At 43.8% G+C, this 27,817-nt stretch overlaps 1 protein-coding gene and 1 long non-coding RNA gene across 3 annotated transcripts in view; one reads left to right on the top strand and one right to left on the bottom strand.

The window, feature by feature from the left end:
* Nucleotides 1–9,615, top strand: part of NIFK (nucleolar protein interacting with the FHA domain of MKI67) — an 11,786-nt gene extending 2,171 nt beyond the window's left edge. The window contains exons 3-7 of the mRNA XM_067742205.1: nt 2,632–2,740; nt 4,804–5,015; nt 8,032–8,094; nt 8,217–8,288; nt 8,671–9,615. Of these exons, the coding sequence (XP_067598306.1) occupies nt 2,632–2,740; nt 4,804–5,015; nt 8,032–8,094; nt 8,217–8,288; nt 8,671–8,859 (645 nt within the window). The 3' untranslated portion in view covers nt 8,860–9,615. The remainder of the gene's footprint in view (nt 1–2,631; nt 2,741–4,803; nt 5,016–8,031; nt 8,095–8,216; nt 8,289–8,670) is intronic.
* LOC137226728 (uncharacterized) lies at nt 5,114–27,817 on the bottom strand. 2 transcript variants are annotated; one of them, XR_010944493.1, is made up of 3 exons: nt 27,668–27,817; nt 9,939–10,022; nt 5,114–5,556 (listed from the first exon to the last, which is right to left on the bottom strand). It is a non-coding gene; the product is annotated as an uncharacterized lncRNA (long non-coding RNA). The 2 variants fall into 2 exon arrangements; XR_010944494.1 differs by lacking the exon at nt 5,114–5,556 and adding an exon at nt 19,189–19,292 and having other exon boundaries at nt 9,356–10,022.

Raw genomic sequence — 27,817 nt, 5'->3', positions numbered from 1 at the left:
CTAGGAACATTCTTGGTGCAGGTGTAGGCAACTTTCTCTAGAACGGTATTTTTCAGACCTTCAATCCACAATAAGAAATCCACAAGGCAACACACATGTACATAAACATAAATGAAAAACAAGTCCCAGGAGATGATACTTAACCTTTCTATTCAGTTTTGTAACAATACTTTTCTGACCTACTAAATTCATTTTGTTGCCCTCTAAAAGGTCAGACTCTGAGTTTGAAAAATAGAGCTTTACAGCCTATCCTCAGGATGACTGAGTGCAGAATGAGTTTCTCCATATTGAGTATAGCTGTTCCCCAGCTTTGTATTCTGAAAATGTTCGGGTCTACAGGGAAGTAGAAAGAATGGTGTAATGAACGTCCCTCCCCTGGATTCAACCGTTATTAATATCCTGACACGTTAGCTTCAACTCTTCCCATATCTATAAAAAGGTACACACCTCTTTGTTTTGTTGAACCTTTTGAAGCAAGTGGCAGTTGTAATGCTTTAATACTAAATGCATAATCATCGATTTAAGAATGAGGACATTCTGCCATGTAATCCCAGTGTAAAAATCTCATTTACTGTCCATTGTCACATACCCCCGTGGTCCCTGCCCACCCTGGGATCCAGTTAGGGTTTGTGCATTGCACGTGCTTGTTTAGCTCTTCATCCTGTCTCGAACGGTCTCTTTACTCCTGTTTTGCTTGTTTGGTTTTTCTTGACGTAGGCTTTTTTGGAGAGTTTAGGCCAGTTGTCTTGGAAAGCGTGCTCCTTGCTGAGATGCTCTGGAATGCATCATTTCCAGCTTTGTTGCATAGTAATAAAGCTACTGCCTCCCCACACACCCTGGTTTTGACTATTTGCTTGGTATTGCCAGCATTCTGGGATTACTAGGTCGAGGTGTTGGCTTTTAAGTTTTTGGTTTTTTGGACACCTGACATGTATTTTCACATCAGGTTTCAAAAGATTTATTAGTTCACAGTGTGGTACATTGAGCTAGATTTCACAGTGTTTTACACTCCACCATCCTTCCTCTCCTGAGTTGGGATTGTAAAAGGACTGTCAGATTTTTAAAGTTTTACCAGAATTGTCCTGTTGCAGATAACTGAACTGATAACTCTGGGTTGTGGCCGTGTCTGAGTTGTTAGTCACTGGCGCAGGTGGTGCTAGGAGTGAGCCTCCTGGCCTTCAACTCTGTTGAGCCACACACCCTTTAAATGGTTTCTCATTTCCAGGATCACATGACCAGTTCTGAGCCATATCTGAGAATATGTTGTTTAATGCAAGATTGTAAAGTATTTCTAGTCGTTGTCACTAAGAACTGGATCTGTAGTGGGGAAAAGTTCTTTTTCTACTGCCCTCCTAAGGTCCCTGGCTGGCACCCTGTAAATTGGACTGCAAAAAGGGATTAACAAGACCAAAACAAACACCTAAAATGTATGCTTACACATGGGACTGCTCGGAGAGGAATAACTCAAAGGGTTGGTTAGAACTTGGGCCTATACAGCATCTTGGCAAAGGAGCAAAACATTTTTGGAGGAGCGACAAGACGAAGGAAAAGTGCTTTGAGTTTTTAGGGCTGCAAATAGTGGGAAGGCAAATATACGGGAGACTAATGATGGATGAGGTCTACTTCGTAAAGTTTTTTGTGTAGAGTCCTCTAACTTCTGTCTTTCTGGTAGAGGGAGGAAGACACCTTTGTAAATTCATGTCCTGTTTTTAGGTAAATAAGGGGAGGACAGAGAGTTTTTCTTGTATCTCTTTCTCAATTCCTTCATCTCAAAATAATCCTATGCCAAAGGAGCGGATGTTGGGCAGGCATACCCTGCCACCCTGCAGTAACATGTTTTGAGTACTTGACAGACATCTTGTGGAGCGCTTACGGATTATTTCATATTTTCCTAGCAACCCTGTGAGAGTGGTTATAGAAGGAAAAACTGAGGCTTGAACATTCCTTACCCGATTAAGTGTCAGAGCCAGGGTCCAAACCTGGGCATTCGGACTCTAGAACTCTTATTACCGAGCTCAGTGAGAAAAATCCACTGTACGTTGCAGTGTGGAGGCCAAGAACTCCGGATGTCCATGTCAGAGGATGTCCTTTGCCCCCAGCCGTGGAGAAGCCCAGTCACTAGTAAACATGACAGTGAATCAGTATTTTATTGATTAACTTTAGAGACACTGAGGAGTTCATTTCTTTTCAGTTTCTCCATATAAAATGGGAATTATATCACCTGCATTCTTTGTGAAGTATTATACCATCTCCTGGGTAGTATTAATAAATACACGGATGACGTGACCACCATCCATGAGATCAGTAACGAGTAAAGGGCTGAGGGGCCTCCCACATTTCCTTTATGCTGGGCTGTTGCTATTGGATGAATTCCAACTATAGTAATGTATTCATCATACGTAATCAAAGTCCCAGGAATGCCTCAAAATCAGTGGCAAGTTCAGACTATTCTGAACTTTTCTTTCCCCATAACAGTCCCCGGACTATGTGATTTGAAGTTGGAATCAAAGGTGTCTTAATGTTATTCAGTGAGGGGCTAATGTACATTATTTAAACTAATGACATTTTGGGAGTTTGATGGCACATCAGAATTTAATTGTTCTGCTTTCTGTGGTGGGTTTTCCATTGCAGACTGGAAATAGCAAAGGCTATGGCTTTGTGGAGTTTGAATCTGAAGATGTTGCCAAAATAGCTGCTGAAACGATGAACAACTACCTTTTTGGCGAAAGACTCTTGAAGTGTGAGTACCCGTCTTACCTGTGGGGCTGCGGGGACGCCTCCCGCTGACGGGAGGGAAGGACGGGTTGCTTAGCTGCTTGGATTTCCCCCCCCCACCACCACCGGGGTGATTCTCTTAAGCAGTGGTGCAAGGGTTTAAGTGCATTTTCCAGACAAGGTCTAATGGGAACTTCTAAATCTTCCAGAGTGAGAGCTGCTTTAGCCTGAGATGGGGTTGGTTAGGTTCCTTGAGTAAATAGGAAGAGCTTCCTTGCGGGATGTGGAAGGGCTCCCTGAGAAGGAGTCACTGAAGTTGAAACCTGAGAATTACGTAACAGTGAGCCAGGTGAAGGGGTGGGAGTGAGGATTTGCTGAGGGGACAGCAGCTGCAGAGCCAAACTGACTCACCATATTCACCTGCAAGGAGAATCACAAGAGGTGCAGGAGGAGAATGAGAGGAAGGAAAGTCAGGTTACTGGAGGCCTTGTAAAGCGGGAGACCAGAGTGTACCCCGAGGACAGCAGGACCCACTGATGGTTCTAGACCGGACGACCTTTAGCGTGAGGAGTCACGTTTCAGTCGGCCCGCATGGCAGTGGCTGCAGCACCTCCACGAGAGAAGCCATCGGGAGTGGCGGGATGGCCGCTGATTAGAAGTTCACCCTGCAGGTGTAGGGCCGCCAGCGACTAGCCTCCCAGAGCAGCGCCCTCCGGAGGCGGGGCCGAGCTTCCGGCCGCCCTGTGCTCGGGCTGGAGGGCGACCATCCCAGTGCCCAAGTAGAACCCCTCTACTTCGGCTCCTGTTGCTAAGAGAGTCCCAGTAACTCCTGAGGTCCTGCGTTCGTTCACACATTAAAAACGCGGCTCTTGGGCTTCCCTGGTGGCGCAGTGGTTGAGAGTCCACCTGCTGATGCAGGGGACACAGGTTCGTGCCCTGGTCCGGGAAGATCCCACACGCTGCGGAGCGGCTGGGCCCGTGAGCCACGGCCGCTGAGCCTGCGCGTCCGGAGCCTGTGCTCCGCAACGGGAGAGGCCACAACAGTGAGAGGCCCGCGTACCGCAAAAAAACACAAAAAAACAAAAACGTGGCTCTTGCCAGGATGAAATGGGCTGAGTGGGTAACCACGTGTATCAGATCAGTGCTGTGCTGTATCTGACTTTTGAAAGATGGCACAAGGGGCTCTGAACTCGGATACGAGTGAGATTAGCCACGTCATCACCAGTTGTTTGTTTCTTTTTTAATTTTTTGGCTGCACCGCTCAGCATGTGGATCTTGATTCCCCGACCAGGGATCGAACCTGCGCCCCGTGCAGTGGAAGCGTGGAGTCTTAACCGCTGGACTGCCAGGGAATTCCCAAACCTCCCCCGCCCTTTGTTTTTCTTTTAATGGAAGCAGTTTATCTTGGAGGTGATCCCAGGAAAATACCTGTAAGGAGTGGCGACATGGGGCAGGGGGAGGAAGTCGATAATAAGTTAGTGAAAAGGGTATGTTAGCAAGCAGGTTACCACTTAGGCAGCTGGGCTCCGTCCTGCTGGTAGCACTGGGAGACAGAATTATCCCACCTGACAAGCAAGGGAACTGGGATGTTTGTGTACCAACTCCCCATTCATCACTGGTGGAGGGTGGATTCCACGGGTTTTGGCTTGCCTTGCATGTGGGCCCAGTGTGCGTCCGTGAGCAGAGAGATGCAGATAAGCAGTGAGCTGCCTTAGTCCTGGGTGGGTGCCCAGAGGATCAGCGCTTCTGCTACCGTGGGTCACACAGTCTAAAAGTAGGGATCCTTTTAGCTTCAGGAACCCTGAGACTTGATACCATCCACACTCTCCTCTGTGCTACTTGTCTTTGTTCACTCACGAACCTCTAGTCCTGGAATTGCTCTTGGCACACACACAGTGAGTGTTTGATAAATAGTTGTGGGCTGTATGACTTTCCCTTGGGCACCTGCTTTATCTTTCAGGCTTCTCCACTAAGTGGGGGACGTGTCATTTTGATTGTGCAGTGAGGAATGACACGGGAAATTCTACAGTTAATATGAAAATCCTTTCCCTCCCACGTGGTTGAAAACCTTTTTTATTATTATTATAGGTCATTTTATACCACCTGAAAAAGTACATGAAAAACTTTTTAGGGAGTGGCATATGCCATTTAAAAGGCCATCATATCCAGCAGTGAAACGGTATAATCAGAATCGGACACTTCTTCAAAAGCTACGGATGGAAGAGCGATTTAAAAAGAAGGAAAAATCACTCAGGAAGAGATTGGCTAAGAAGGGAATTGATTATGACTTCCCTTCACTGGTAGGTATTGCTTTGTATAAAGTATCTAACCCAGTACTTTGATCCCATGCTAGGTTTTGACTAAATTTTTTCATAGCGATCGTATTATCTCCATTATACAGAAAAGGAAACTCCTGAAAGGGATTAGCTGATTTGCAACATTTACCTGATTTAGTAATTTTAGATTATTGAAGTTAAACCCTATTTGAGCCAACACCATAATGCTTGTAGATTGCTAGTAAAGGTGTCATTGCCGGAATTAAATGTTTGGTTTATTATATGTTATCAGTAAATATCAAGACTGTAAATTGACCATCCTTTTTATGCCATTCTAGTTAAAATTTTGTTTCATGGTCTTCTAAGTTGGAAATACTCCCAAAGTGTATGTCAGAATTAACCAGTCAGCATGAATTCTGTGGATTAAATGAGTGGGAGTTGAAATACAGGAAGACTCCTTACATGCATGGGTTAACAGATTTTCATCCAGTTCTTCATTGCTTGCTGAACAAGGAGACCTTGCTGAATCTCTCCTCCCTCTTTCATAGTAAGGAGAGTTCTACATCTATAATTAAGAAACAAGAATGCAGGTCATTAGGGTATGGATAGCATAGGTAAAGATCTTATTTTTTTTCTTGACTATATCTTGAGATTGTTTTGGCTCTTCCATAGACCCTGTCGGCTTATTTCCAAAAAGTTAATTAGTTGGTAAGAGATGGTATCTATTACCAAGTTTATTAGGTCTTTTAACCTTATCCAGAAACTGGAAGACCAAGTTGCTATCCTTGGGCCCAGTTCCTGGCTGGTTTTTTTTTCCTTTCTGTTGTTGTTGCTTTTTTTTTCCTTTTTTTCTTTTCTTTCTCATTGACGTATAGTTGATTTACAATATTATATTAGTTTCAGGTGTAAAACAGCGATTTAATATTTTTATCGGTTATACTCCATTTAAAGTATAAAACATTGGCTGTATTTTCCTGTGCTGTAATATATCCTTGTGGCTTTTTTATTTTATTTTATTAATTTATGTATTTGTTTTTATTTTTGGCTGCGTTGGGTCTTTGTGGCTGCACGCAGGCTTTGTCTAGTTGCAGTGAGTGGGCTTCTCATTGCGGTGGCTTCTCTTGTTGCGGAGCACGGGCTCCAGGCGTGCAGTCTTCAATAGTTGTGGCTCACGGTCTCAGTAGTTGCGGCTCATGGGCTCTAGAGCACAGGCTCAGTAGTTGTGGCACATGGGCTTAGTTGCTCCGCGGCACGTGGGATCTTCCCGGACCAGGCCTCAAATCTGTTTCCCCTGCATTGGCAGGTGGATTCTTAACCACTGTGCCACCAGGGAAGTCCCATTTTATACATAGTAGTTTGTATCTCTTAATCCCCTACCCCTTTCTTGCCCCTCCCACCTTCCCTATCCCCACCGGTAACCACTGGTTTGTTCTCTATATCTGTCTGTTTCTGTTTTGTTATATCTGTTTATTTGTTTTATTTTTTAGATTCCACATGTAAGTGAAAACATACAGTATTTGTCTTTCTCTGTCTTGTTTCACTTAGCACAACGCCCTCCATTCCATCAAATGGCAAAATTTCTTTCTTTTTTATGGCTGAGTAGTATTCCATTGTATATATGTACCACATCTTCTTTATCCATTCATCTGTCGATGGACACTTAAGTTGCTTCCATATTTTGGCTGTAATAAATAGTGCTGCAGTGAACATTGAGGTGCATGTATCTTTTCGAATTAGTGTTTTCATTTTCTTTGAAGGTATGCACAAGAGTAGGGTTTTTGGATCATACGGTAATTCTATTTTTAGTTTTTTAAGGAACCTCCATACTGTTCTCCATAGTGGCTGCACCAATTTACATTCCCACCGACAGTGTACAAGGATTCCCCTTTCTCCACATCCTCTCCAGCATTTGTTATTTGTGGTCTTCTTTTTTTTTTCTGTTCACGCTATGCGGCATATGGGATCTGAGTTCCCTGACCAGGGATTGACCCATGACCCCTGCATTGGGAGCGTAGATTCTTAACCACTGGACAGCCAGGAAAGTCCCTATTTGTGGTCTTTTTTATGATGGCCATTCTGACCGGTGTGAGGTGATACCTCACTGTGCCTGGTGGTTAATTCTTTGCCCAAATCCCAAACACAGCCTGTATTGATACATGTTAAAACAACACTATGTCACAGTTTGGGCCTTGGTACTCTTGTGATCCATTCAGGAGCTGGAGAACTAATTTTCCTGTGCCCTGTCTGTTACCTTGTAGGAAGCAGGCTGCTGCGTTCACTGTCCTGGACTTAAGCAGGACAGGCCTCCTCTAGGGCCTGCCTTTTCACGTTCGTCCTGGCTCCCCACTTCCTGACGCAGGATTCTCTGGCCAGCTCCAGGTTCTAGGCCTTCACTTCAGCCTCTGCAACTTCTGCCTGCTCCTCAGTTAGGCCCCTTTTGTAGTTGTGCCCTTTGCTTAAGATCATTCACTGTATTTGTGGATTTTGCTTTTTAAATTGAAATGCTCTGGGGACTTCCATGATGGTCCAGTGGTAAAGAATCTGCTTTCAATGCAGAGGACTCCGGTTTGATCCCTGGTCGAGGAACTAAGATCCAACATGCTGCAGGGCAACTAATCTTGCACGCCTCAATTAGAGAGCCCGTGTTCCGTAAGCTACAGAGCCCACGCGCTCTGGAGCCTGCATGCCACAACTAGAGAGAGAGAACCTGCACACCACGACTAGAGAGAAGCCTGCACGCCTCAGTGAAAGATCCCGCATGCCGCGATAAAGATCCTGCATGCCGCAGCTAAGACCCAATGCAACCATAAATAAATAAAAACAAATAAATAAATAAAATATTTTTTAAAATAAAAAAAATAAAGTCTGCCCTGATCCGCATATAAATTGGTACCCCCATATAAACAAACAAATAAATAAATTGAAATGCTCTGTCATATAGAATTTATTCGTAATATGTATAAGGATCTAGTGGTAAGTTTTAAAATGTACATACGTGACACTGCTAGTTTACAACTTCTTTATGTTTACTTATGTTAAGGTCTTACATAAAAATGAGGAAAATGCTTCAAACACTGGTCCTCGAAATTCCAGAAAGCACCAGGTAAAACTTTAATTTATCATATTAACTACCAGATATTAGAGAAAGATAAATGGGGAAATATATTCAAGACTACTATAGCTGATAAATATGCAGATTGATGAAGTCTCTTAAATTTATTTAAGGCTTTACGTAAGAAGAAGAAAAAAGCGGCTTTGGTCACTTCTAACACTCCTGAGAAAACTGTGGATAGCCAGGTAAGATGGTCTTCAGAATTTTGGGAATCAGAAACTACAATTTAAAAGAGGAAAAGCAGTTGCTGCTACTGTCACTTTGCTAAAATTTCATTTAATCTTGGGACTTTTTGGTAAACCCTTACTGATGATTTAGCAGGCATAGTAGAGTCTTCCATCTAATACTCTGTCATGGAACATACCATATATCCATTAATTGTGAATTTTCATAGTAAGTGTGATAAGCACCTAAGCTCTTGATTATGTGCAGCTGTATCACCAAAAGATGGAAACAGGCCTAAAATAATATGCGTAACTTTTAATAAGAGAGGGGAGGTGATGGGGGGGGTCATTCCTAACATCTTCCCACATTCATGTATTATAATCTTTAACTTGTTGAACCCAGGACCCCACGCCGGTTTGTACACCAACATTTTTGGAGAAACGAAAATCTGAAGTGGCTAAAATGAATGACGATGATAAAGATAATGAGATAGTTTTCAAACAGCCCATATCTGGTGTAAAAGAAGAAACAAAAGACACTCAGACGCCTACAAGTTCAAGGAAAAAAAGACGAAAAAAAAGCACCCAGTAATTCTGAATGTATTGTGTATGGTGGTTGTTATGAAAAAGGTGATTTTATTATGGAGGCTGATTCTTTGTATTTAACTAGATAAGGTGGAATGCAATCAGTAACAAGATGGTTGGAGAAAAAACTGTCAATTCAAGTCAACAGGGAGAGAAGTCAGTGATTTTGGCTTCCCCACCCTCGCAGAAATGCAGGGGTGAGCACCAGCTCATAGCAGCCCGGCTCACGCTGCCTGTGCCCTGTCTCTACGGCTCTCTTCAGCTTTCATAGCTGCCTTTAGTTGCTCTGCCTGGGTAGCTTAAGTACTAGACTGTAGCCTTTGTCATTACCATCAAATAAAGAAAATAAAATCTTTACTAAGTGACCATGTAAGTGGTTCTCTGCTAGACCCATCAGATGGCTGAAACTGGACATTAAATTGTATGAAGGGTGAGAAGGCAGCGTCACTATTAATAGGGATTCATATATATATATGTGATCATTTTTACCAATGTTAAGTTAGTTTGGGGTGGGCTAGCATGGATTAATTAACAACTACATCCTGTATCAGTATCATCAATCTGGAATTAGACTTTAAGATTCAAGCAGTGACCGCCAGGTAAACTTTTTCTATATTTTTTTTGTATGCAAGGGGGACTTGGCTGTCTTGAAGTAAAATTGTTGGTTTTCGCCTTTTCAACTATCTTTAAGTTTCTGATGCTCTTGAAATATGCTTTTGTATCAGCTAATTCAGGTTCATTAAAAACATTCATTGCCACCAAACATTTTTTTCATCTAATACTTGTTATATACTTTTATAAGATACTGGGCTGGGTGAGTTGGGTTTAAGTATATACAAAGGGCATGTTCTACCTCTGGGATAGTCCCTGACGCAAAGAGTATGCTCGCCCTGTGTTCACTGAGCTGCGTGAGTATCAGAACTGCCTCCCTCTTTGAACAGTGTCTGAACTTGTCGATCTGGAAGTCCGTCTGGTGTCCCCTTCTGGGAAGGCAGCAGGTAAGCTCATCAGTGCAGCCTGTCGGGTTTTGAATAGTTCCCGGTTCCCGACCTACAACCCGGCCACCCCAGTGCGGCGTGGTACCACCTGTCATCACTTGACGCGTGCTGTGCCCTGGAGCTGGGAGACAGTGATTCCATCTTGAGCATATATCGCGGCAATGGATATTTCCTACAAGAAACAGAGTTGAAGTTAAAGAATGTTTTCCTGGGGACTAGGTTAGGATCTTCAGAAGAAGTAGCGTGGGTTTGATTTTCAAATTTTGTGGGGAGAAAATCATGAATCAAGCGGAAACCCCATGGGCCAATAAAATATGAAACTTTGCAGTATGTGGGGTAAATAAGGTGAAGAGGATACAATTCAAAACTACATTCAGAATGACCACAAGTATGTAAAATGGTATTCTTCTTTAAATAGGAAGTTAAACATCAAAGTTCTAATTTGGAAACAAGCATCTGTTGCTTTTATATATAATCATTACAAAAAACTGTAGAGGAAAAAGGCATTATTCCACAGACAAGATTCAGTTGGAGCCAGACATTTCACATGCTGTGTCATATTTGCCCTGAGACGGGGCAGCAAGTGAACAAATGCTTGACATGGTGTGAAAAGAGGTTTTCTCCTTTTGCTAGCATTATTTGGAATACATTGTGGCCATATCCAAGGCAACTGATTGCTATGACTGGAAATTGTCACCCTGGCTGACCATATGCTAATATGAACCCCAGTCTCGGTGTGATACAACAAAGGCTGTGGCTCAAAGACTGATACAAGGTAGGCGAGATAGGGCAGCTGTCCCCATGCAGTGGCTGTGATGCCGATGGCTGCATCTCCTTAGCCCACAAGTGTGATACACGTATATACATAATTTTGCACTTTCTGTAGGCGGAAATAATCATGTGGCTTAAACCTAACTATGCCGTAGGTCATCCTGTGGACCACAAGGCGATTGACTATACTGGGTCGAAGCCCGACCTTCTGCAGAGTTTTGCTTTACATTTTTAAATGGTTGAAAAAAATCTAGAAGTAAATGTTACGGAGTTCCCTGGTGGCCTAGTGGTTAGGATTCCGGGCTTTCACTGCTGTGACCCCAGGTTCAATCCTTGGTCTGGGAACCGAGATCCCACAAGCCCCCAGCCAAAAAAAAAGAGTAAATTTCATAGCATGTGGGAATTCTATGAAATGTGAATTTCAGTGTTCATGGATCAAGATTTATTGGGTTACAGCCACGTTTATGGACCTACTGCCTGTGTATGGCTGCGTTTGTGCTAGAAGAGTTTCGTTGTGATAGAGGCCTTGAGTGGTCCCTCAGTGCTTAGTACTCCTGCTGGCTGCACTACAAATTGCAGTGCCGTGGTTTTAGCTTGACACACTTTGCCACATGTATCGTGACCATGAATTTTGTGTATTTTTAACCATTGCATACCCATCATGTCAAAACAAGAAGAGAAGGTGGACTTCTAGTATCATACTTAAGCTTGCGGTGGAGTGTGGGTTATTTTATTAAATTAGATTGGCAAAGCATCGTGTCTGTTTTGCAGTGACCCTCCAGCTGTGCTTAAAAGATACAATATATGTTGACACTACCCAGCCAAGTACCCATCACAGTATTCCCAACTCAGGAAAGCAACAGCTAGAAGAAATAGAATTTTTTAAATGGAGTATCTCAGCACACGATTTCTCGATCCCCCCCAAAACTGAGAATGAGACTGTAATTAAAGTTTCCAAGCGGCTTATTTGATAGGCAAGCAAGGAAAGCCTTCTACCAATGACAAGGTAATTGTGTCATTGCAGCAGCTGAAGAAATGGGTCCAGATAAAATAAACGTTTAAAGACGCGGCCTTTTAGCAAGAACAGTTGCTTGAATAGAGGAAGCAATATGAGTCCGTTTAAAAACAAGGCAAATGATTTCAAATGTTCCTCCTTGGCTCTTGATGAGTTAAAAGATGTTCCCAATACTGCTCAACCGAATATTATTCAAAAAGTCATTATTCAAAAAGTCCTCGCCAAGTTTGACGGGCAAGCGTGACTAACTCGGCCTGGTTTGCCCAGAACCTTTCTGGGTGTAACCCTGGACGTCCCACGTTGTGAGAACCCCCTCAGTCCAGGGCTCACATGGAGAGTTTACCACTCTAGAAATGACTGAAGCATTAGCCTCTCTGGGTAGTCTGTGTGGAACAACTATAAGCAAAAATATTTTCACAGTTGAGAAAAAAATCAGTACAACCTGGAGTGGAATCTTCCACCATGTGCCACAACCAGTGGTGGTATAAAAATATGTGTGAAACAAAACGGCTTAGTTAGACAAACACAGTTTGTGAAAGCAAAGTGTTTAAAACCTGTTGTATTGTGTTATTCACCAGCAAGTACTTAGAAAATATGTATGTGAACATAAGATGCTAATTTTACTGTACGTTAATTTTTAAAACTATATAAATTTCTAAAATTAAAGAAAAATATGTGAGTCTATCCTGTTGCTGAACCAATAGTGTCACTGGTGTACTTCATTTGTTATGGCCTTAGCCATCATCACTCGATTCCGGGAGTTTTTTGATAGAAATAGAGGCTAAAGTCCTGACTTGACCTCACACACAGCAGTTTGATGGCTTAGCTGTGGTAAAGTTTTACTGAGACTCTCTGACTTCACCACCAAGATTGCAAATTCCCGAATGAAAAGAACCAATTTCTACCGTCATGGAACGCTGAATGGCTTTGGAAATTAACTTTTGCTGGAGACTTGATGTTTCTTAATGAATTTAAGTCTGAGTTCAACTAAGAATTAAAAGTCAAAGCACCATGTATATTCAAAACTTATTGGTGCTAAAGTCACTTTGATCACAACTAACACTTAAACACAAGAAATGTCCTGCTGCTTTATATACTTGCTGTGCTGTCAAAAGTTAAAATGAAGTGAGATCCCCATACCCACACAAATTTGCAGCAGATATAGTTTCCAACCTCAAATTACAGTTCCAGCAGTGTTTTTCAGACCTCAATACAAGTGCAAAGGAAATCTATTCCAAAATCCTAACTGGATTAAATTCTGTGGGATGGATGGCCTGCAGCTGTCTTTCAGCTGAAGGTGACTACCTGCAATGTAATGAATGACGTGCTAAAGGGCGCATGTCAACACGAAGCGGAGAGAATTGTACAAATGGCTTCAAAGTGAGGAATATACTCAAAATCAAATGTTTGGGGATTGATCTCAGTACTTGACAGTACCTATCGGTGTGAAAAATCATTTCAGAAGATGAAATACATAAAATATGATTACAGATCAACATTAAAAGACGAACATTTGCAGATGACTTTGATCATAGGAAACAGTAACTTGACACCTTCTGTGAAAACTAATTCAAAATGTATCAAAGGACTTCCCTGGTGGTGCAGCGGTTAAGAATCCGCCTGCCAATGTAGGGGACGTGGGTTCCCTGGTGCGTGAAGATCCCACATGCCACGGAGCAGCTAAGCCCGTGCACCACAGCTACTGAGCCCGCGTGCCTAGAGCTCATGCTCTGCAACAAGAGAAGCCACTGCAATGAAAAGCCCGCGGGATTTTAATTATTTTTTTTAATGTATCAAAGACCTAAGTGTAAAACATAAACTAAAATACTGAATCACTTTGCTGTACACCTGAAACTAACAAAATATTGTAAAACAACTATACTCCAATTTAAAAAACAGATAAGCTATGGCTGGGTGAAAATATCTGCGAAGGACTTTTTTCCAGAATAGAAACAAAACAAGCAGCCCAAATTGTCTTATGGAACCCAATTTCTGCCTTCTGACCATAAAATGGAAAGTAATACAGACTGTTTTCTTTTTTTTGCCTTACCATGCGGCTTTCAGGATCTTAGTTCCCCCACCAGGAATTGAACCTGGGCCACTGCAGTGGAAGAGCGGAGTCCTAACCACTGGACCACCAGGGAATTCCCCAGACTATTTTCTTCTTCTTTTTTTTTTAATGTTTAAACAAATTTTATTATTTATTTTGGCTGTGCTGGGTCTTAGTTTCGGCACACGGGATCTTCCTTGCGGCATGTGGACTTCTTAGTTGCGGCATGCAGGATCTATTTCCCCAACTAGGGATCGAACCTGCGCCCCCTGCATTGGGAGCACGGAGTCATACCCACTGGACCACCAGACCTCCCCCCAGACTATTTTCAATACTTGTATTCTCATTAAGGACTCAGGCATGATATATGAGATAATAAGGAACATTTATTAAATACTCGCATGTGTCAAATACTGCTGTAAGCATTTTCAGCATATTAGCTAATTTAATCAGGACAACCTGTGAAATAGATACATCTGAATCCTGAGGAGTCTGAAGCCCAGGGAGCTTAAAGATGGTGAGCCAGTTCAGCTTACTCAAGCCATTACTCATGCCCTCCAAAAGGACGGGCATGCAAGCTAGATTGTTAGTGACATTCGGAAAAAGAGGAGACGCAAAAGCCTTACGCTGACAAGACCTGGTGACTTATTGAAGTGGAGGCAGAAATGGGGCACTGGGGCAGGCTGGGGAGGAGGAGGCCAATGAGATGCATGCATTCTTAGGAGCTTGGCTTCGAAATAACTGACAGCAACAGAACGCTAGGTGGCAGTAGATCCCAGGCACTTCAAATCCACAATCTACGCCATTCACTTGAGGAGCCTCGGGGCTTCCCGGGTCGCGCTGCGGTTAAGACAAGAATCCGCCTGCCAATTCAGGGGACACGGGTTCGAGCCCTGGTCCGGGAAGATCCCACATGCCGTGGAGCAACTAAGCCCGTGTGCCACAACTACTGAACCTGCGCTCTAGAACCCACGAGCCACAACTACTGAGCCTGAGCGCCACAACTACTGAAGCCCACGCGCCTAGAGCCCGTGCTCCGCAACAAGAGAAGCCACCACAATGAGAAGCCCGCGTGCAGCAACAAAGAGTAGCCCCCGCTCGCCGCAACTAGAGAAAGCCCACACGCGGCAACGAAGACCCAATGCAGCCAAAAATAAACTAATTTTTTAAAAAAAGGAGCCTGGCAAAATGCAAAATTATTAAAGAGATTAACCCTAATGGTAACTTTAAAAAAAAAAAAAGACATCCCTGTACAAACTGTTATATACAGAATGGGTTAACAAGAAGGCCCGGACCTACTGAATAGCACAGGGAACTCTACACAATACTCTGTAACGGCCTATATGGGGAAAGAATCTAAAAAAGAGTGGATATACGTATACGTATAACTGATTCACTTTGCTGTACAGCAGAAACTAACACAACATTGTATATCAACAATACTCCAATAAAAATTTAAAAAAAAGAAAACAAGGTCCTACTGTATAGCACAGGGAACTATATCCAATATCCTGTAATAAAACATAATGAGAAAGAATATTAAAAAAAAGAATATATGTATAACTGACTTTGCTGTACAGCAGAAATTAACACAACGTTGTAAATCAACTATACTTCAATTAAAAAGAAAATCTCAGGACTTCCCTGGTGGCGCAGTGGTTAAAACTCCATACTCCCAATGCAGGGGACCTGGGTTGGAACTAGATCCCACATGCATGCCGCGACTAAGAGTCTGCATGCCACAACTAATGAGGCGGCACAACCAAATAAATAAATAAAATAAATATTAAAAGAAAAAACCTCCCTGGGAAGCATCATTTTACACGCACACACACACACAGCACTAATTTCTAGACAACTAGAGACAGAAACTGCCACTATGAAATGACTCTTAAGCAACTGAATGCTTAATAACATCCTTTGGGTAATTGGTTATTGTTAAAAATGAATTTGCCAAAGGATTTCAGATCACCAGTAATACAACATACTGATGACATGAACCATGAAAGTTTTTAGCTTATAAATTTGCATGTAGTTATGAACAAGCACAGCTTAGGGTCATTGAGCAATAATTATAGGTAAATGGTTTTATAATTTGGTGTTCCCCAGTGTGTATTAGAATTTGGTGGCTGTATTTTTTTTAAGGATTTTTAAATTTTATTTATTTAATTTATTTATTTTTGGCTGTGTTGGGTCTTCGTTGCTGTGCGCGGGCTGTCTGTAGTTGTGGTGAGCGGGGGCTACTCTTTGTTGTGGCGCGCGGGCTTCTCATTGCGGCGGTTTCTCTTATTGCAGAACGTGGGCTCTAGGCGCATGGGCTTCAGTAGTTGTGGCTCGCGGCTCAGTAGTTGTGGCTCACAGGCTCTAGAGCGCAGGCTCAGTAGTTGTGGCGCACGGGCCCAGCTACTCCACGACATGTGGGATCCTCCCGGACCAGGGCTCTAACCTCTGTCCTCTGCATTGGCAGGCGAATTCCCAACCACTGGGCCACCAGGGAAGCCCTGGTGGCTGTATTTTAAAGATTTCATACAAAAACTTGGCTTTACTGTCATCATCACTGTAAACATCTTTAGCCCATGGTGTTCAGAGTATCTCCTATCCTGCACTCTCTGTGCTCATTTAGTTTTATTTTTTTATTCCTGAGGCCTGAATTATAAGCACGAAGTAAACACTGGACTTAAGATTTGGTGCATTTTTCTATTTCAATTAGTAAATCTCAACGTTTGGAATTATTTTCAAGTTATAGCTAGGTGTTGTATTTCTGGCCATTTTCCTCTCGGAGCAAAAACAAACAAAACATAGTTGTTTGGGAAGTTAGGTTTTCACTTGGGTGGAGAGCTACTGTCCCATTGATCCAATTAGGGAATATTTCACATGCTTATCTACAAATTTCTCCTGTCCCAGGAACCAATCTGTTTAGAATTAAATTGCTCACCAAGTAACCGGGCGGCCTGCTCTGCTTCTGTGTGCTAACAGAAAGAAGGAGATGAATCTGTAGCCATGATATGGAAGTTACATTTCTGTGCTGATAAGTGGCCAAGTTTAGAATCTCCCATTATAAATAAGTGCTGTCAACCCTACGGTGCCCAGGAAAAGAAGCTCAGACATTTGATACTTTCCAAACATAGTTTCCGTAGCAAATGTGCCCTGAGCGATGCTGCTGGTCTCTGGCAGCTCCATTCACAGGTTCTCCTGTGATGTGAGCTCCAAAAGGAAGAACTGTAGCCTTGGCATGGGGGGAGGAGCACAACTTTTGCAAGAGGAACTAAGGAAACAATCCTAATTACCCATCCAAGAGAGAAACTAGTCAGATGGTTTTTGGCAGGGATACAGGATCATCATTGATGATTTTTTTTTCTTCTGAAGGAGGGTAGTGTCATGTTTTTCTTCTATTTCTGCTTTAACACTTAGCTAGATGATAAATATTGCGGCTTTCTTCTAATTGGCTTTTAAAAAAATCACTGCCGATGCATTTGCCTTGTATAATAAAAATTGCAGGGACTTACCTGATGGTTCAGTGGTTAAGTCTGCCCACTTCCACTTCGGGGGGTACAGACGCGATCCCTGGTCTGGGAACTAAGATCCCAAATGCCACGCAGCGTGGCCAAAAATAAATTAATTAATTAATTAAATTAAAAATGCAAATAAGTCGTTTAGTAAATGCAAATTGAATAAGTGTCTCCTACCTTGCAAATATGTAATGTAGCCCGTTACCTGACTGATGTTAATGTAGAACCAGTCGTATAAAGGCATAGGTTAGTCAAACAGCTCACTGTTTATGATTTCCTGGTGACTTTTTCCTCTTTTTTCAATTTAAGTCATTGCCTGTGTAGTTAATACATGCAAAAGGTACCCAGGGAAAAGCCAGTCTGTCCCGTCCTGTTAATCTGCTCACTGTGTTCTGGCCCACCAGCCTCCCCAGGAAGCTCCCCAGTCCCTTGAAGAAAGAGGCCCTGTTTCCTTCCCCTTCATCGTCTGTTTACTGTTATTCTAATTGTCTATCTCCCCAGCCCACCCCAGGTACCCGCATTACTAAGGGTGGGAGCTCTGTCTTACTCTGGTTGCATTCCCAGTGATTGAGACAATGCTGGTACATGAACTAACCCACTCAAAACATATCTGAGTCCTGGCCATGTGTCAGGCACTAGGGATTCAAAGTGAACAAAAACCAGCAAAAACTGTTTACAATAGCCAGGACATGGAAACAACCTAAATGCCCATCGACAGAGGAATGGATAAGGAAGATGTGGTACATATATTCAGTGGAATATTACTCAGCCATTAAAAGGAATGAAATTGGGTCATTTGTAGAGACATGGATGGACCTCAAAGACTGTCATACAGAGTGAAGTAAGCCAGAAAGAGAAGAACAAATATTGGATACTAATGCATATATGTGGAATCTAATAGATGATCTTATTTTCAAAGCAGAAATAGAGACACAGACGTAGAGAAAAAAAGTATGGATACCAAGGGGGAAGGAGTGGGGTGGGATGACTTGGGAGATGGGGATTGACATATATACACTACTGATACTATGTATAAAATAGATAACTAATGAGAACCTGCTGTATAGCACAGGGAACTCTACTCAGTGGTCTGTGGTGACCTAAATGGGAAGGAAATCCAAAAAAAGAGTGGATATATGTATACGTATAGCTGATTCACTTTGCTGTACAGTAGAAACTAACACAACATTGTAAAGCAACTACTATTAAAAAAAAACAAACAGCAAAAACTCCTGTCCTCGTGCAGCTTACATTCTAGTACTGTGAGACGAGCAATTATCAAAGAAGTAAGAGAAATATATACTGTGCAGAAAGTGGTCACTGCTGTGGAGAAAAATAAGACAAGGGTACAGGGACTTCTAGGGGTGGAAGTGGGGCTGCCCCTTTAAGGGGGTGGTCAGGAAGGCCTCACTTTGAAGTTGACATCTGAGCAGAGACCCCTTAACGTGGGAAGGGAGCGAGCCATGCAGAGATCTTTCCAGGTGGAGGGAACCGTAAGTGCAAAGGCCCAGAGGTGGGAGCAGCCCTGGCTAGTCCAGCAACAGCAAGGAGACCAATGCAGCTGGAGCAGCGTTGGCAAGGAGGGTGGTGTGAGGAGATGAGGTCTTCAGTGAAGAGGGAGAGGAGAGAGATGCCATACGGGGCCGGTCCTTGGAGGACATTGTTCATTCTTGGCCTTGACCCTGTGTGACATGATGAGCATTGGTGGATTTTCTTTTTTCTTTTTTTTTTTTTGGCTGCACCTCGTGGCTTGCAGGATCTTAAGTTCCCCAACCAGGGACTGAACCCTGGCCTAGGCTGTGAAAGCACCAAGTCCTAACCACTGCACTGCCAGGGAACTCCTGGTGGGTTTACATTTTTAAAGGATCCCTGCTATACTGAGAATAGACTGAAAAGCCACCAAGGAGGAAGCTGACACCCTAGCCATCGTCCGGTGGGCGTCCATGGTGGGCTGGACCAGGGCGATACAACGGAGGAGGCAAGGAGCGCTTACCTTTCGAAGATGTTGTGAAGGTGGCAGCGAGATTTGCTGATGACACAGGTGTGAGAGTGAGAAGGAGGGGTCAAGTACGACACCAAGGATTTTGAGCAGAGCATCTGGAAGAACAGAGCTGCACTGAGATGAGGAAGCCTGTGGGAGGAAGATGCTTCAAGGAAGGACAGAGACCAGGAGCTACATGTCAGGCAGAAGTCAGAGGTGCCTATCAGACATCCGCCTGGAGATGTCCCTGAACTCAGGTCCGGCTACTCACCGCTCAAAATCAATGCTCTAGAGAGAGACAAATGTTGGTAGGAAGGAAAGTTGCCTTTAATCAGAACGCCGGCGACTTCCCTGGTGGGGCAGTGGTTAAGAATCCGCCTGCCAGTGCAGGGGACATGGGTTCGAGCCCTGGTCCAGGAAGATCCCACATGCCGCGGAGCAACTAAGCCCACGCGCCACAACTACTGAGCCTGTGCTCTAGAGCCAGCGAGTCACTACTACTGAAGCCCGCGCACCTAGAGCCCGTGCTCTGCAGCAAGAGAAGCCACTGCAATGAGAAGCCCGTGCGCCACAACGAAGAGTAGCCCCCGCTCGCCGCAACTAGAGAAAGCCCGCGTGCAGCAACGAAGACCCAACGCAGCCAAAAATAAATAAATTAATTAATTTTAAAAAAAGAATTATATATTTGAGATATTCAGGGACAAGGTTAAGACAGAGGACCCCACTAGAGGGTACGAGGCAACAAGACCCAGGTTCATAGAAGACCATAATTTTTTCATATAAGCAGTGCTTTAATAGCATTGTAGGATTTTATATGTTGTTTTTTCATTTTCATTCAGTTCAAAAGATTTTCTAATTTCCCTATGCCTTATTTTTTGACCTGGATTATTTAGAAGTATGTTATTAAGTTTCCAAATATTTGAGAATTTTCCAGATTTTTTTCATTATTGATTTTTTAAATTAATTTCATTGTATAAAGATAACATACTTTGATTTGAATCCTGTCTAAATTTATTTAGACCTGTTTCATGGCTCATAATATTATTTATATGGGTAAATAGTCCATGTACATTTGACAGAAATACGCATTCTGCTGTTGTTAAGAGAACTGTTCCCTAAGTGCCAACCAGGTCGAGTTAGTTGATAGTGTTAGTGTTACTAATTTTGTCCAGTTGTTCTATCAACTAACAAAAGAAGAGTGTTGAATCTCAGTGTTTTGTTTTTTTGGTTGTTTTTTTTAAATTTTGGCTGCGTTGGGTCTTCGTTGCTGCTCATAGGCTTTCTCTAGTTGCGGTGAGCGGGGGCTACTCTTCGTTGTGGCGCGCGAGCTTCTCATTGCAGTGGCTTCTCTTGTTGCGGAGCACGGGCTCTAGGCGCACAGGCTTCGGTAGTTGTGGCATGTGGGCTCAGTAGTTGTGGCTCACGGTCTCTAGAACGGAGGCTCAGTAGTTGTGGTGCACGGGCTTAGTTGCTCCGTGGCATGTGGGATCTTCCCAGACCAGGGCTTGAACCCGTGTCCCCTGCATTGGCAGGTGGATTCTTAACCACTGAACCACCAGGGAAGCCTCTAACTATTATTATGAATTTGAGAAGACCATAATATTGTTGTTGATGATTAGGGAGCCTCGGTCAAACTTCTCCTGTGATTCGTAGCATCCAAACTTGTGTAACATAAATTCCTCCCATGTGAGTCCTTGGCCTGCTCTTAACCATGCATCCTTGATCTGTGCTTGGCCCCCTGAACTCTTCCGTAAGTCGTGCCATTATCTTCTTTTCTCCCCCTCTTAAACCAGTTTGAATTAAGCTTCTGTGACAGATAACCAAAGATGGGCTGACAGATACAGGTGACAGAGTTTTAAAAACTGGCAGATTTGAGACTACAGGCTTAAGAGTCAAGTCTTATCAGAACAAAGAGCATTGGAAATTATGCTGTCAGAGAGGAGCCTGGGAAAGAAGCGGGTTTCCGGAGCCACCTGGTCCTGCTGGGCTGACGTGGCCGGGCGCAGGAGCTGCAGAACATCCCTCCCACCCCAGGGAGCTCGGGAGATAGAAATCTCCCTCTGCTGCTCCTGCGGTCCTCCTGTGAGCAGGTGTTGCTGCCTTTAAACGGGGCTTCCAAAAGTCTCAGCAAACTGAGGGCAACAGCTCTAGGAAGCCTGCAGGGGGGCGGGGGGGGTGTGTGCCTGACACCTGCTTTTGCTAGGAAAATGCGAGCAAGCCCACACAGACTGTTGCCACCCCCCAGTGTGGCCAATGGGGGAGTCTCCCCCGCCTCCCGTTTGCATTGTAAACATGTCTTGAATAATTTCGCCCCTCTTTTTCTGGTTAAACATTACCCACAGCTGCCTGCTGCATGGAAAAAATGGCCAACAAATCACCGAGCAGGTATGTGTCAGTGAAGACTTTCCCGCGCGCTCACCAGCAGGGACACTGACCCTTTGTGGAGGCTGTAAAGGTCACCTGTGCAGAGGGCGGGGGGACGGTTCATTGTCCCTCCAGGAGCTCTGGGGGTCAAGGAGCCGGAGCTTTTTTCTCTGCCGCTGTAAGGACCTCGCACGCATTCAGCGCAACACGGGCCTGGGGCTAAGAAGGTCTTTGTTTTTCCTTCCAAAAGCTGTGTGTTCAGAAAAAATTGAAAATACGTTCTGCTTTTCAGTACATTGTGTAGCTTCCCGCGTGTTCCTCAGAAACAAGACAGAAACCTGTGGTTACCGAAGGGGTTGGGGGACAAACGGGCAGACGGGGACCGACACATACACACCACTATAAATAGACAACTAACAAGGACCTGCTGTACAGCACGGGGGACTCTGCTCAGGACTCTGTAATGGCCTACATGGGGAAAGAATCTAAACAAGAGTGGACACATGTATATGTATACCTGATTCACCTTGCTGTACACCTGAAACGAACACCACATTGTAAATCAACTCTACTCCAATAACAATTAATATAAATAAATAAGTAAATAAATAAACAACAGACTTTCATGTCACTTTATTTATGACACGTATTGCCGGGGAGGTTGATGTTACTTAGAATACATACCAGGTCCTGGGAGAAGCTTTGAACATACTCATGTAGGATCCATAAAGCATGTGCATATGAGTTTCATTTATTTTTTTTGATGCAAAAATATCACACAGGAAAAAAAGAAAAGGAAAACAAAGGCTAAAAAGAAAAACAAAATCACACAGGCAAGCCAACTCAGACACAGACAGACAAGGCAAATGGCTCAGGCCACAGAGCTTTTTTGCAGGTGGGAGCACATTCCCCGAGTCTGTTGGACCCGAAATCCTACATTCGGTGCACTTTTTGCCACCTCCGATCTATAAATGAAAGAATGGCAAAATTTTAAATTTAGGGCTTCCCTGGTGGTGCAGTGGTTGAGAATCTGCCTGCCAATGCAGGGAACACGGGTTCGAGCCCCGGTCTGGGAAGATCCCACATGCCGCAGAGCAACTAGGCCCGTGAGCCACAACTACTGAGCCTGCGCGTCTGGAGCTTGTGCTCCGCAACAAGAGAGGCCGCGACAGTGAGAGGCCCGCGCACCGCGATGAAGAGTGGCCCCCGCTCGCCGCAGCTAGAGAAAGCCCACGCACAGAAATGAAGACCCAACACAGCCAAAGATAAGTAAGTAAGTAAATAAATAAATAAATAAATAAATAAAATTTTTTAAAAAATTTAAGTAGGGATCAAAACTGTAAATTGATTTTCCCTTTCTTGGTATTCCAAAAGCACTTCCTGGGACTTCTCTGGTGGTCCAGTGGATAAGACTCCACGCTCCCAATGCAGGGGGCCCGGGTTCGATCCCTGGTCAGGGAACTAGATCCTGCAGGCACACCGCAACTAAGAAGTCCGCATGCCGCAAGGAAGATCCCATGTGCTGCAACTAAGACCCGGCGCAGCCTAAATAAATAATTTTTTTTTTTTTAAAAAAGCACTTCCTGTCTTTCTGTCATTTTCAAAACTCAGCTCTATTGAGATACAATTTACATAAAATAAAATTTTATTAAAAAAATTTTAAGCGTACATGGGAGTTTGGGATTAGCACAACATTGTTCTAATTAACGCAACATTGTAAATCAACTATAATTAAATTAAAAGAAAACCACACACACACACATGGAGAGAAGCTTATGCTTTGGAGGACAAGCCCCACAACTGGATTTGTTTCAAAACTTAGTTTACTAGGAAAACCCATTATCCACCTGTGTTGTTGCTGAGAAGACTAGTCTATATGTGTCTATATGTGGTTTTGAAAGGAGAGGGCTGACTCAGCTCCACCTACTGGGCCCCCTGGACATCCCTTCAGGACCCTGATCAGAGAGCAGATGTATTTCCAGTGTGTCAGGCATGGTTCCCGGCATCAGTGACCCGGTTCCAGCCATCACAGAGCTTACTGTCCAGTGGAGAAGACAGATACCAAACAGGCAATTATAAAAATGGTATATGTAGACTTGTGGTTGCCAAGGGGGAGGGGGGCGGGGGACAGTTTGATTGGGAGTTTGGGATTAGCAGATGCAAACTATTATATAGAATGGGTAAACAACAAGGTCCTACTGTAGAGCACAAGGAACTATATTCAATATCCTGTGATAGGACTTCCCTGGTGGCGCAGTGGTTAAGAATCCACTTGCCAATGCATGGGACACGGGTTCGAGCCCTGGTCCGGGAAGATCTCACATGCCGTGGAGCAACTAAGCCCGTGCACCACAACTACTGAGCCTGCGCTTTAGAGCCTGTGAGCCACAATTACTGAGCCCACGTGCCACAACTCTGAAGCCCACGCACCTACAGCCCGTGCTCCACAAAAGAGAAGCCACCGCAATAAGAAGCCTGCGCACTGCAACGAAGAGTGGCCTCCTCTCGCTGCAACGAAGACCCAACACAGCCAAAAATAAATATAAAAATAAATAAATAAAAGATTACTATAAAAATATATATATATCCTGTGATAAACAGGATGAAAATATAATGAAAAATAATGTATATTTACGTATAACCAAATGACTTCTGTACAGCAGAAACTAACACAACATTGTAAATCGACTATACCTCAATAAAATAAATTTTTTAATAAGTGGTATACCTGATGAAAGGCAAGTACAGTAAGCCATGGGCATAGCAGGTGGACCTAACCCAATCTTGGGTATCAGAAAGTTGCTCAAGCATTCCAGGAAAGAACGTGACCCAAGCTCTGAGGGGCCAAGCAGGGTGACCTTGATGAAACAAGTGAAGTCCGATAAGGCTAGGGCCTCATAAGCAGCACAGGGGCCCAAGCTCATTACAGTAGGGGAGGGCCTGGGACTTTGTGTTTTTGCCAAGTTCTCCAAGCTATCCTGACGCCCTGAGAACCACGGCCTTAGAAGAGTACTACACGAGGCTCCGTTTCCCACACCAGGCCAAACACCACCCCTCACCAGATGGAACTTGCTTGCCTCCTAACAGATCTTGTGTCAAGTCTCCACATTGTGCAATCCTCTATCACTTCTTCAATTTTTTTGTAGACTATGGGGTTTTTGTTTTTCATTATTATATGCCTTCATTTTTTATTATTATTTTTTAAATTGATGTATAGTTGACTTACAATGTTGTGTTAGTTTCAGGTGCACAGCAAAGTGATTCAGTTATACATATATATGTGTATATATATATATGTATATATTCTTTTTGTATATGTTCTTTTCCATTATGATTTATCACAGGATATTGAATATAGTTCCCCATGCTATTCAGTAGGACCTTGTTATCTGTTTTATATACAGTAGTTTTATGCCTTTATTTTAAAAATCAGCTTTGTTCAGGTACAATTTATAGACAACAAATTTTACCAGTTTTAAGTAAGAAATTCAATGAATTTTGACAAATATATACAGTTGTAAAACCACCATCACCCGAAAAAGTTATTTTGTGCCCTTTGCAGTCCATCCCCTTCCCCATTCCCAGCCCTGGGCAACCACTAATCAGTTTTCTGAAAGAACAGTTTTGCCTTTTCTACAATTTCATATAAATGAAATCATACAGTATGTGGTGTCCCATGTCTAAGTTCTTTCATTTGTATAATACTTTTGAAATTCATCATTTTGATGTACAGATCAGTAGTTCATTCCTTTTAGTTGCTAATTCGTATTCCATTGTGTGGATGACCGCGGTTGTTCACCAGTGGATGGACGTGTGGGTTGTTTCCAGTGTTTGCCTATTATGGATAAATAGTCTATTAAAAAAAATAATGTGGGTTTTTGTATGAATGTGTTTTCATTTGTCTCCAGTAAATTCCCAGGAGAGGGATCGCCCGGTCACACGGTAAGTGTATGTTTAACTTTGTAAGAAACGGCCCAACTGCTTTCCAAAGTGGTCATTTTGTGTCCCACCTAAAATGTGTGAGCATTCCAGTTCCTCCACGTCCAGGTCAACTCTTGGTCTGTTGTGAAATTTTTTAAAAATTTTTATTGGAGTAGAGTTGATGTATAATGTTTTGTTAGTTTCAAGTGCACAGAAAAGTGATTCAGTTATACTGAATGTATATTCTTCTTCAGGTTCTTTTCCATTGTAAGTTATCACAAGACGTTGAATATAGTTCCCTGTGCTCTACAGTAGGTCCTTGTTGGATATCTATTTTATATATAGTCGTGTGTGTATGTTAATCTCAGACTCCTAATTTATCTCCCCCACCCTCGCTATCCCCTCGGGTAACCGTAAGTTTGTTCTCTATGTCTGTGAGTCTGTTTCTGTTGTGTGGATAAGTTCATTTGTATCATATTTTAGATTCCACATATAAGTGATATCATATGATATTTGTCTTTCTCTGACATCGGTCTTTTTAATTTTACCCGTTTCAGATTGTGTTTTAATAAAATCGCTCTTCCTACAGGAAGGAAAATGAGTTGGAAGGGACAAAAGACCCACTGGGTAGCTTTTGCAGGAGCCTAGGTGGGAGGCTCTGAGAGAATTAGAAAACCTACTGTCTACTTTCTCATCAGCAGACAGAGGGGCCGGAGGAAAGGAATCGTAAAGAATAAGAATTTACCTTTGGGGCTTCCCTGGTGGCGCAGTGGTTGAGAGTCCGCCTGCCGATGTAGGGCACACGGGTTCGTGCCCCGGTCCGGGAGGATCCCACATGCCGCGGAGCGGCTGGGCCGGTGAGCCATGGCCGCTGGGCCTGCGCGTCCGGAGCCTGTGCTCCGCAACGGGAGAGGCCACAGCAGTGAGAGGCTCGCATACCGCAAAAAAAAAAAAAAAAAAAAAAAAAAAAAAAAGAATTTACCTTTGAATGTACGGGGCACACTGATTTCACAGAGGAAACATGGACCTGACCAGCGTTGAACGGGGAGTGGCAGGGCCAGAAGGAAGTGACTCTCCTGCGGATACCTGCTCCTGACCCTGCTTTGGAGACTGGGGACCCCAGCGGTAGAAGGGCAGGGGTAAGGTAAAGGCATAGTTCTTCTGTCCTTGGCTGAGATGATGAAGTAAATCCTCACAGGAAGGGAGTTATAAGTAGTGCTTAGCTGTCTTTAGAAATCATTCCAACAGCACTCGATTCATTCAATATTCACTCTCAAAGTGGCTGAACTTGACGGGCACTGTGTCTTGTCTGGGAGCACAGACCTCCCGTCAAGTTGCTCATGGTTTGGGGAATTCCCTGGCGGTCCACTGCCGGGGCCCCTGGTTGGGGAGCTAAGATCCCACAAGCTGTGTGGTGTGGCCAAAAAAAAAAAAAAAAGTTGCTCACAGGTTAGTGAGTGAGTGAAGGGAGCTGACCATCACTTCTAACAGTGTTTCCTCAGGTCTCTCATCTATTCGTTTGTAACCCCTTGCTGAGTGGGCCCAGACATGCCCAAGGACAGCCCTGGAGTGAACATCCCTGCACCATCCCTGTCGAACAAGGTGAAGTTCACGGCACTAACTTTGCAAGGATGAATTAACATAGTTTCTATCTTCTAGGGTTCCAGCCCTGAGTGGGTACACGCTCAGCTCTGGTTCCCAGAAGCCACCCAAGCACCTGTTTCGCCCCAATCCCACCCTGAGCAGGCTGAGATGGGGGTCGCCCCCAGAGAGACACTAGGAAGACAGAGTTTGTAGACGTATACCAATGCCAATCAATGGCACAGCTCACGGCTCACCCAGATTTATCAAGAGGTCACTCAGCTCTCAGCGTTCCTGGGGAGAAAAATGCTCATTTCTTGGGAGAACAGAAAGTGGAGCTTTGGCTGAAACCACTTTGCCTTCAAGAGCAATTTTTTAGTCCCTTTGTCTGGTGCATGAAATCAGTTCCCAGAACACAGGGGTTATTAATAACTGTGGGACCTTTTCCCAGCCTCCAGATCAATTGGCAGAAGCCTCTGATTCCTCCCTTCTGGATGCTTCTATTATTTAGAGCTGGGAAGTGGCCTCCTCCTTGAAACGCGTATAGTTTTTTACGTGACTTGGGAATTGCATAGCGCCCTCCCAGCCCCCAGCCCAACAAACCCAGTCCACCAGGAGGCCTCACCCTCTTGTCTGTCTTCCTGAGCTGGCTCAGCCTGCTGGCGTCTTTGCTTCCGCCGGGATGGCCAGCTCTCTGCAGAGTGGTGCAGCCTGTACCTCTCCTCCAGGCTGGCTCTTCACAGCTAAGTGCAGTCCCGAGTGTTGACAGGGATCC

The sequence above is a fragment of the Pseudorca crassidens genome, chromosome 6 (assembly GCF_039906515.1).
Source record: "Pseudorca crassidens isolate mPseCra1 chromosome 6, mPseCra1.hap1, whole genome shotgun sequence".
Lineage (NCBI taxonomy): Eukaryota > Metazoa > Chordata > Mammalia > Artiodactyla > Delphinidae > Pseudorca > Pseudorca crassidens.
Note: the sequence above shows the minus strand (reverse complement) of the source record. Positions and strands in the feature narration are given on the sequence as shown.